This window comes from Seriola dumerili, unplaced genomic scaffold, assembly GCF_002260705.1.
Source record: "Seriola dumerili isolate Sdu_G_001 unplaced genomic scaffold, Sdu_1.0 BDQW01000191.1, whole genome shotgun sequence".
NCBI classification, from domain to species: Eukaryota; Metazoa; Chordata; class Actinopteri; order Carangiformes; family Carangidae; genus Seriola; species Seriola dumerili.
The window spans coordinates 2,736,730-2,747,743 of NW_019174446.1; the positions used below are offsets into that span (position 1 = coordinate 2,736,730).

At 41.3% G+C, this 11,014-nt stretch overlaps 1 protein-coding gene across 2 annotated transcripts in view; it reads right to left on the minus strand.

The window, feature by feature from the left end:
- Positions 1-10,080, minus strand: part of zfpm2 (zinc finger protein, FOG family member 2) — a 121,875-nt gene extending 111,795 nt beyond the window's left edge. For both annotated transcript variants that reach the window (XM_022753495.1, XM_022753494.1), the window contains exon 1: positions 9,922-10,080. In XM_022753495.1, the coding sequence (XP_022609216.1) occupies positions 9,922-9,961 (40 nt within the window). In that variant the 5' untranslated portion in view covers positions 9,962-10,080. The remainder of the gene's footprint in view (positions 1-9,921) is intronic.
- Between the last annotated feature and the right edge of the window lie 934 nt (positions 10,081-11,014).

An 11,014-nucleotide genomic window follows, 5' to 3' on the forward strand; every position in this document is an offset into this window, starting at 1 on the left:
TTTACCCGAATATCATCGATCATCATCAACCTGCTCCAACTGGAGTGCGGCTTCCATTGTGGCTATTTCTGTAGCAGTGCTCCCTTGCTAATCGCGTGCAGGCAGATATGGCCTCTGATCACATGATGTGTAAGCTGTGCTGTCAACAGCTTTACCAGCTTTGCAATGGTGCAAATCAAAACACAGCCTCTTTAAAGTATTAACATGTTTTGAAGTTTGTTTTATATTTTCAGCATATTTGACATAAATTGTTTATCTATTTACAAAGCTTTGTCATTAGTGATTTTCCACTGAACCCTTAAGATGCTGTGTGTTTTGTGCCATTTGTCTGCCGGAAAATGCTGATGTACAAATTGAACTGAAAAGCTTGTTACTTAATCCTCTGTTGCCACCTATTCCTTAACTATAGAGCCTGGTGCATTTCATCCTGATGTGAAGTTGTGCATCGCGCTGCCCCCCGCCCACCCCACCCACCCCCCACCCCCCCAATAAAAAACACATCCCCAGTAATTCCTGCCAAGCCAGAGATTTAGACTGAGCAGCTATTAGGGCGTCACTTTCTGGTGTGCCAGCTTCTATCCTGCTCCTGCCACATTATTCCCCTTTAAAAAAAAAAAAAAAAAAAAAAAATCACCATCTCATATTTATTTTTTTAATTACTGAAACAATCTTTATATTATGTGGATGAAGTCAAACTCCAGGCTTGGCCAATAATTCTACTGTATATTGCTGACAACATGATGATGCCTGCTGAAAAATGTGACTCATATTTCCAAGGAGTCCCTTTCCTTCCTCTCATCCAAGATTCAGTCAAAACCCTCATATCAATTTTGACATATTCCATGAAAATGTTCTGATTAACTGTGGCTAATTAGATTGAAATAAACAAAAAGAATCTTAATACAGAAATAAAAGTTATTTGTGTCTCTGCAGTGGAAGACTGACACATTTCCATCCCTGGACTTTTATTTCTTGAATATGGCAAGAGGCGAGTTCCTGTTGCAGGCGCAGAGCTGTTTCTCTTCTGCACTGTGGAAATGTCAAATCATCACACAAATGTGATGAACCCAATATCCATATCCATGATACATCAAAACCTCGGCATGGCACAAAAATAACTGCAATACCTCAGGAGCAACCTCAGAAATCCCCTTAATTGAGCAATATCTTCATTCCTGATCCATGTGCATCACCAAGGTGAAAAGGGACTGTGCAAGTTAAATGAAAGAAGAATTCATGATGTGTGGCGGCCTCTCTTACTCACCCTGGCTATTTCCCCTCTTGGCAGGGGCCAAATAGAGAATGTTAAATGAGGCAATTGTGTCCCGGAGGCAAAAAGAGGAAGAAAAAAAAAAAAAAAAAGCAGGCAGTGCCCCTGCTCTCTGCTCCAACCCTGAGGAGCATTCTGCAGCATGATGAGGTACATCCAAGCACCCAGGCCTGCCACTGCCCAAACAGCTCCAACCAGAACTTAAGTTCCCATGAGAACAGGCTACTCCACCCTGCGCTCTGTACAATGCACATACAAAATGACCACTCATTACACAAGTTCCTAATCGCGCTGCACAATGCACATAAAAAAAAAAATAAAAAAAATATGCAGGTGAACAAGAATGTGAAATGACTGTGTGGAATAATATTGGCTCAAAATGAATTTCAGCCACATTTCAATACACTCAGACAAATACCACAACTATCACTCTTTTCTTTATGTTCTGGAAAGTAACTAAGTGAGTTTACTCAAGGAGTGTATTTACTGTAAGTCTAATTCATATTTTATTTCAGTATTCAAATTTAAGGCTTCTCAATACTTTTCATTTCCTACACTTCAGAGGGAAATGCTGTGCTGTGTACTCCTCTTTAGTCATTTAACAGTTATAAACACCGCTTATTTTTATATTATGATTTTACATACAAAACAACAGTGTTATGTTCTAAATAATATAAGTGCGATGATCACCACTTACAATGGTAAAATGCCACTTGGATGAATGTGCATGAATCAGTAATATTAATATAATGTATAATAATCATGTGGGATATTTCCTGCACAATTAATACTTTTAGTACATTCTTCTACCAATGCTTGTGTACTTTTACTTTACTCTAAATTTTGAATGCAGGACTTTTACTTGTAATGGAGCATTTTTAGCTCTGCTGTTAAAGTAAAGTAAAGGATCTGAATACCTCTCCCACCACTGGTTATGGGGTAATCAATAATATGAATGAATCTTAATAGTAAAAATGCCCAGAGTCTAAACAGATATCTTTATTTGTCTGGTGTGTCCAGTCAAGAGCCCAAAACCAAAATAAATTCAGTTTACTATCACAAAAGAAACCGAAACAAGAGACTTCTTAGTTTAAAAAAAATGCATTAAAGATAAATCGATCATCAACCTTTCTGTCAATGAACTTTGTGTTGGCTGATTAATCCATACTGGACATTTCAGCCCCGCAGAACTTTGCATAATCACAACATAAAGAGCCTCATAAACAATAAGTTCCAGGACACAGTGCGTCTGAGGCCTGGAGAAAGACCAGGATGTAGAGTGTGCTCTGTTAACATTCTATGACGGTGGCTGCAGGAAACTGATCTCCCCTGCAGTCCCACATTGTCAGCTATACAGACATACTCCACGGTGACACCTCTGATAATCAAAGCTTTGTCTGGGTCTTAAAAGGACGTACTTGAACAACAGCGAGACCAGAGGCCCTCTTTGCTGTAATGGCCTTTGGACATCAATATTTAAATCTTACATCTCTGTTGTGATTAGAATGCTGCCTTTCTCTGTTTTTTCACCCCCTCTCTCCTGAAACAACAAGGTGGGGGTGAAAAAAGGCTTAAATCGATGATCTTTGAGTCTAAACTAGATTCCTAAGCAGTTTGCCACTCTCAGCAGCAAGATAAGATAAACTCTCTTTGACCTAAGAGATGAAGTTGCCATGACGATCAGGGAGTCCACTTTCTCTATTGATATTTTGCTGATGTAACAACAAATGGAACTAGATCCTGCTCTTGATAATGGTGATTAATTAATACCGATATTGATCCCTACAAGCAAGAGACAAGGCTATTAACTTAAAGCAGACTGAAAGTCAATTGTTACCCGGGGGCTCAGTGGGCATCACTGATATAAAATCTAACTAAACACAGAGGAATATGGCTGGGGACAGAAATGTGAAATGAAATAGGAAATACACCGTGAACGCAGTCAGCAGCTATGAGCAGAATTTGTATTTGATCTGCACATATTTCTAAAATTAACATTTTGTTCACACTGGCGACAGTTCCAGTGCCTGAATGAAAACACAATGGTGACAGCTTGAACCAGCGGTTATTGGAATAATAGCAGTGGAATTCAGGAAAGAGGAAGATAAAGAGGAAGCTGCGTGAGGAAGTGACCTCCACCTTTGCAGCCACCCTGCCCACATTTCACACTGCTGTCCAGGCACTGCGAGCTACAGCGACAGGGAGGGCAGGATTAGGCACCGTCAGTCCATCGGGCTGCCAACCCCAGCTCATCACACACATCACACAGCACAGTTTTCAACAAAGGAAACAGCAGCTGCTATACATTCCTCTCCCTATAGCAGCAACGCCTGTGATATAAGTAGTAATAGCAACACCACACAAGCACAAAGTCTTTCATTATACATACACACACACACACACACAAAAAAAACATTTTACTTTAGACACAACAGGAAAAAAACATTACAAGGAGATGACATTCATCTGCATTGTTGTTTTGTGTCAAAAGTGAGGAGGCAATTGGGGATCCTTCAGCTAAGACGAGGCAACGGCACAAGCTGTTATTGGCAGGGAACAGATGTTTGAGGGAAAGTTGGCATTCAACAACCATTCTTCTTCTGACAGAAATCAACAAGAGAAACACAAGAGACACGGCGTGATTGTCACCCAATGAAAGAGAGACCCTTAAATATACAGGGAGGTTGGCATGCAAAATTTTTTTTGATTTTACACCCCCAAAACATCTGACTGCTGGAGTTGCCAGCGTTTGCGGGGCCAAGGGTGAAATGCAGTGTATACGACTTCCCCAGCATCAGCACTCTTTCCGTATACAAGAGAAGCAGAGCTGAGCTAAGTTGTAGGAAATATGGATGAAGAGTCTGCTCCCTGAGAAAAAAGACAAAACAACAAAAAAAAAAAAAACATCAAGCTAACAGCTCTGATCCCTCTGCTAAAACACATAGCCACATGCTCATCGCACAAACTGTACATGCACAAATGTATACACAAGCAAACATACAGACAAATTCAGATACAGGATTTTGGCAGTCAATTCAGTAAACACTCCCCTTATCCCTTACTACTGTAATCTGCCTCTGATAAATGCCCCTCAAAGATAGAAATGTCACCTGATATGATAAACAGTGTTCTGACGTTACATAAAGTGGCCTTATGCTAAGGAGTTGGAGAGATTAACTGTAGAGCAGAGATGGAAAAAAAATGGTGGCTACGATAAAAAGCAGATTTTTAAATCGAGCAGGGAGCCTTGTTTGGCTGTGGTTCAGCTCTAAACTGACTGGTTCAGGAAAGCAGGCGCCTTATTATTTTTATAATCCAAGGGGTTGTATGCACAATGCATTGGATTTAAGCTAACTTAAAGGTCAGTGCATTCTGTAGCAGGAAACAATTACAACCAAATAACACCCAGGCAGTTGCATTAAATGTTTTTTTTCTCCAGCATCATATTCCTCAAAGGCCGTAATATGAAATATATCAGTGAGACAATGCATCTACGGAAATGGGATAGGAAAAGCAATATTTACAACAACATCACTATCCCCTGTTCCAACTGCTTCCACAAGGTATTATGGGTAAAAAAAAAAAAAAAAAAAAAAAAAAAAAAGAAAAATAACTGTACACTGCAGTGGAGCAGCTTTACAGATGTGAGATCACTATCACATGAGTAGATTAGGTGTTTTGACAGTGTGACACAGTGGTGAGCTCTGGGGACTTGAGCACTTGCCGTTCGGGTGCTATACAAACTTACAGTAAAAGAGCAGTATAATCACTACAGTATGGTGCTTGATTCTGGTTGGACAGTGTCGAGTGAAAGAGCCAAAGGGAAGCAACATGAATTCTCAGACGGTCCATATGGTGAAGACAACAGTAAAGGGGAGAACACTAAGTCAGTTTAATAAGCACATTTGACATTAGATGTCCGCGCATGGCCTCAGAGGGCCGCTTCAATATGTTCCCATAAACACTGGTGGAGGCACGCTCCCTACATCATCCAGATTCCCCTTTACGCCGTGAAACTTTGGGGGGCAATTTTACAGAAAAATTACTCTGAGGGTCCTGGTTTCAATTCAGCCTGTTCATATCTTTCCTTCCTATTAAGCATCAAAATGTTCTCCTCTCAGTACGAATAGAGGTATGGACACCACCAGCAGCCGGGGAGAGGCGAAGGGGGTGGGGGTGGTGGCGGTGCGGCCGATCTGGGTGTGATTGCCATCTGTCTCCTTAATGCCGGAGCGGTGGCCGGTTAAGAAATTCACGCACTCGGTCGCGCCGTTAGCTCTATGCGCGTCTGCGATGAAGCTTTTATCATGTTCATGATTAAATCGTCACGATGTATCCTGGACAATCAGCTGTCTTAGTATTATACATTTCGACTCCTATCGATTCCTCATCTCGCTACCGACCCGATACTTCGCTGCTAGCGAATTCAACTACACAGAATACACAACTAATACTCTAAATATGCATTACTATCCTATCGCGAGACACTCTCTGCTCCCTCTAGCGCTAATGCAGCCTAACATGATAGTAAGTATAAGCACTGACCCTGCGATAGCACATACTCATATCTGAACCACTTCATGCCAGTCCTAACCCTGTCTTTATTACCAATCGTAGTACCATTTGGTTTTTGTGTGGACGCTAATTCCCACACGGCTGCCATGCAGCAAGATCGCTCTGACTGCTCAGAAGCGACCATCTGCATACATACAGTTACCGATACAGCATTCCAGAACCCTGTTCTGTATATCGGCGTATGAACGTACAACGTACTCGTAGCTCATTCCCATCATGAAACCGAGCTGTTATTACAGTATGAATTTTCAAGCCATTCCGCTTAATGACTGGAAATTACCGATGTGCAGTCATAAACTATTTATATCGCATGTGCCGCCGCGACGAATTATTAGTACGCACAACATATCTTGCGTCAAAGTCTGGTTTACCTTTTGGTTTCGAAATCTCTGTTACACTTTTATTATTTTATTATTAATTTGCATTTGTTTTTATTATCAAATCTCTAGCCGGTGTCATATCCTACAGTGATGTATTCTTTTTCTCTGATGAATGCGATATGCAGTGATTTTTGCTCTGGGTATCTTACTTCGAGTTTATGTAGATTGCTACGTCTTTATATTTTTTTTCTCGTAATTCTCTCCAGGTCGTCCAGGTTTTTATAATAAAGTTCGTCATCAAACTAACCTAGAGTATTTGTAAACAATATGTTTTCGTTGCCTTGCTAGTATCGCGGTTATGTATTTAGATTTTTTCTGTGTATTTTACTAATGTCGCATATTGCTCTCAGCAAAAGGAGGTGCGGCATCGGGGGATGGGGGGATGAGAGATGGAGGGGGGGGGGGGGGGGGGTTGTTGAAGACGAAGGAGGAGGACGGGAGGAGAGGAGGGAGGGAGAAGAGAGGATAGAGGGAGCTTGGTGGAATTCACACATCATATTACAGCAGCTAATCGCAATCCGCAGAGCATCAGCGATATTTTCATCATTCCTGTCAAATTCTACTGACCTGCCTTGGAACAGCTAACAATCTGGGCAATTTATTGGCATATTGGCACGGGGTGATAAGGCTAAAAACAACAGCAGCTAGCAGCTGGCCCTGGGAGATGAGCTGATAACATTGATATGTGCTCCCACACAAAACACCTCCACCACTATCTCCTCTTTCTATCAAACTCTTATTACAATAAAAGTGTATAGGGGTTTTTCGCTTTCTTAGAAAAGCAACAAGGGGAGGGGGATACAGGAGGGGGGCCAGGAATATATATTTATATATAAAAAAAATCAGATGTAACGTTTCACAGAAAAAAAACAAGGGGGGAAAATACATAATTTATCACTGTATTATCGGGATATCCAGGCAGCCTAATCAAGGAGCACTGAGTGACTATTTTTTGCCTTATCATCCAAAGTGGTGGAAACGGAGAAGGAATTATCAGCCAGCTGCAGATTGCTGGGCTGGAATTTTAATGGTAATAATCGGGTTTCTGATGGTATATCTTCTCTGCTTATCTTTCCCATTATCTGGCCTTATCTCCCCAGTCATCGGAGCAAATTAATGGTGCTCTTTCAGCATCGCCTTTTTATCACCGCTCAGAGAGCACCCAAGGGGAAAGAATAAGCAAAATATTAAAATACTGCATAAATCACAATTTTAGATAACGGTCCAATGTATGCAGGGGGGGGGGGGGGGGGGGGGGCTGCGCCCAACAACCTTTTTGTCCTTTAGAATGACTGTCTGTGCTGACTTTCTGTGCAGTGCCTCCTCGGCCTTTTTCCCAGAGTTCCCGGGGTAGAGGAGAGGATCTAGGCTCCCCGTGACCTTTCTGTTTCTAACTAGAGCTTGATTATACAGTACGGCTGCACACCGGCTCAGTATTAACAAGATCTTACACATGACATACTAATTCACACAAGTCCGGGTCACAATGACGAAAGCGTAACACAAACGTTAGACGTTCCTTTGCTCAACAACAAAATTTCGGATGCTACGATGGGATTGGTCCAAAGATGAGTGGGCCTATCACGTCATATGGTGTCGTGCTTCTTTGTTGATTAGAAATGGTTGTGGGTTTTATGGTGGATGCCAGCAAAAAAAAAAAAAAACACAAATATGAACTCAAAGATGGTTAAAATAAAAGGATGTTTCTCCAAAATAATTGTTTCTCTTCAGAGTTTGAGGGAACTATACTGTACCAAGCTTCTCTACACTGTATTTAAAATAAGTGGATTTATTCATAAAACATTTCAAACAAGACGATTGTCAGTAAAAACTAAGATATTTAAAATGTTACACAGGTTGTTTTAAAAATAATTGAAGAAACTAATTATTTTCATTAATTTTTACATTAATAAAATCTACAGTACAGAATTAAAAATACTGATAAATCCTTATTTTCTTTACCTAAAAAAACAAACGTCAAAATCCAGATTGCAAACGTCAAAAATGCCTTAAAAACTTTAAAAACTTTTTTACGACACATAATTAGTAAGTTACAGTTACGTGTGAAATAAAACAAGGTGACATCAAGTCTCCTCTGTGGCTCAATCTGTCTGACACAAATGTAATAAAAAGCTCTTGTACACCAACACATGGCCTCATGAATTCATGCATGTGAGCTCACACACACACACCTACACACACACACACACACACACACACACACACACACACACACACACACACAAATGTTGCCCTACTTCTGAATTGTCTTGAAGCACACATAAACAGTGTGACAGTGACGTCCTACAAACGGCTGCATGTGGTTTGATATTTGATATTTTGACCCCAAACTAACCACAGTCTGCTTTTTACAGCAGCAGCATACAGTGGACAAACTGAAAACACACACTGTACACACACGCACACACACACACGCACACACACACACACACACACACACACACACACACACACACACACACACACACACACACTCAGATGTCAGTTGTATTTGCAATGTGAAAGTTTATGTCCATGTGCTTGTGTATGTGTGTGGGTGTGTGTGTGTGTGTGTGTGTGTGTGTGGACAAATCCCCACATATTTGTGGATGATCTACAGGCGCTTTCAAATCATTAAAATTATTCAAAGTTGTGTTGAAACCTTTATTTTAAAAAATATTCAATTTGACTAAAATTCAACAACATGAATATGACACACTTTTGAATTAATGCAGGCCACGAGGTTACACTTCATTTAAATATCCCTGGATTCAAAACAAATAATAAAGCTCTGTATTTCTGAGGACAGCAGTTTAAATGTTCATCTATATTTGAAAAGCAAATATGAGGAGACTGTGCAGCTGAGAGTGAAGGTGAAAGAGCAAAGCCACACTTCAGTTCAATTAAAATTAAAAGATGCCACAACTGTCCCTGCTCTTTTCCTGCTACTGCACGAGGTGCAACTATCAATCCATATTTATAATCCACTGTTTACAGGCTGCACTGTCAAGTTTGGAAAAGTGTGTGTGCACGTATTTACGTACACACACCTGCTAGTCAGTGTGAATGGGAAAAGGGGAAAAAATTACGAGTGTGTGAAGGAGTTGGAGTGTGTGTGTGTGTGTGTGTGTGTGTGTGTGTGTGTGTGTGTGTGTGTGTGTGTGACACACGTGTGTGTCTATGTGTTACAAATAAAAACATTTAATAGCAATACAAATCAAAAACAAATCGGCCTTTTACACCAGCCTCGTGCTGCAGCTTCATTATTAATTACCGGCCTATAATTTATAATTAATGCTGATATAATTGGCATAAAAGGCTTTACAGAAGAGGAGTCTGCACGTTCAGTCAAAGTGATGCACTGATACACAATTTTGGATGGAAACTACAATAGCGTCACATCAAACACACAAAGCCAATAACTTCATTTTGCTTCAACTTGGCAGCAGCAGCGGTGAAACTTTTTCAGCCAGCAGCACCGTGGGATTTGGATTCTACATCACATCTTCAAAAAACACTAAATACGTGCGGAGGGAGACTGGAGCGTGCGGACCGTGACAGGCAACACATGAGTGGCGCGAGCAGAGCGCTGCTGAATCGGCTTCAGTGTGGTCACTATCATTACAATATTCTGCAAACTCTAATAAGCTTGGAAACGCAGTGGAGCGGCGAGACAACATAAAAAAAAAAACTTACGTTTGATCTGCCTGGGGTTGCTCTGCTTCCTTCGGGACATGCCTGCTGTGCGGCTGGTCAGTGAATCCAGGTGTAGTACTGACAGATCGATAGGTTTTGGTTCATCCAAGCAGCCGGTTTTTGGGTTTTTGTCTGATGGAAATTGAGAAAGAAAAAGAAGAAGAAGGGGGCACCAGTACTTTTTACGCACAAGTCTATCGTTCCGTCTGTCTTTCCTTTATCTTTCTCGTCTCTCTGGCTCTGGCTCTGGCTTTCTCTCTCTCTCTCTCTCTCTCTCTCTCTCTCTCTCTCTCTCTCTTTCTCCCTCTCACACACACACATACACACCCTCTCTCTCTCTCTCTCTCTCAGTCTCTCTCTCTCGCTCTCTCTCTCTCTCTCTCTCTCTCTCACTCTCTCTCTCACTCTTTCTCAGCACCGTTCTCCGTGATGAGGCTGCACTTCGACGCGATCCGCACGGACTGACTGGGGAGGTGAAAGCGTTTCGCGCTTTTGTTTGAAGATAACGTTTGTTCCTCCCCGGGTACCGTAGCCGCGGCTTCGTGAACTTCACTTGATCCACAATTACTTTAACTCCAGCTAATTAATTAGCGTCGCCCTTAATTAGCGCCTGTGTTTTGGGGTAAATATCAACAGAGATGGAGACAAACTGCAGCTCGAGCCGTGATCTTCACCGAGCATCACAGTGACAATATAAAAACATTTGTCTTTATTGAGGTAAACTACGTCTCACACATTTTTCTTGCTGCCATCAGATTAATGCTGCTTTAAAACCATATACATTTTTTAATGTTAAACGTTTTAGGGGAGGGGGGGTTTAGGTGAGAGCCCACCACCACAGCTGAGGGTAATTTAACAGCCTTTAACATGTGGTCCTAGACTAATCTGAACCCATACTGGTTAAACACAGTAGCTCACTTGCTGCTTGACTACTCGTTTTCCCATGATGCACCCTGAGAGCTGATCTGGATTGAGATGCCATGACTTCAAATGACTTGACCTCTTGGTCAAAAGCTGAATTAGGCGCCTGCTGTCTGTATTTTTTAAAACATGCACAAAATCTATTCAGAATTACTAAACAGTATACAACAGC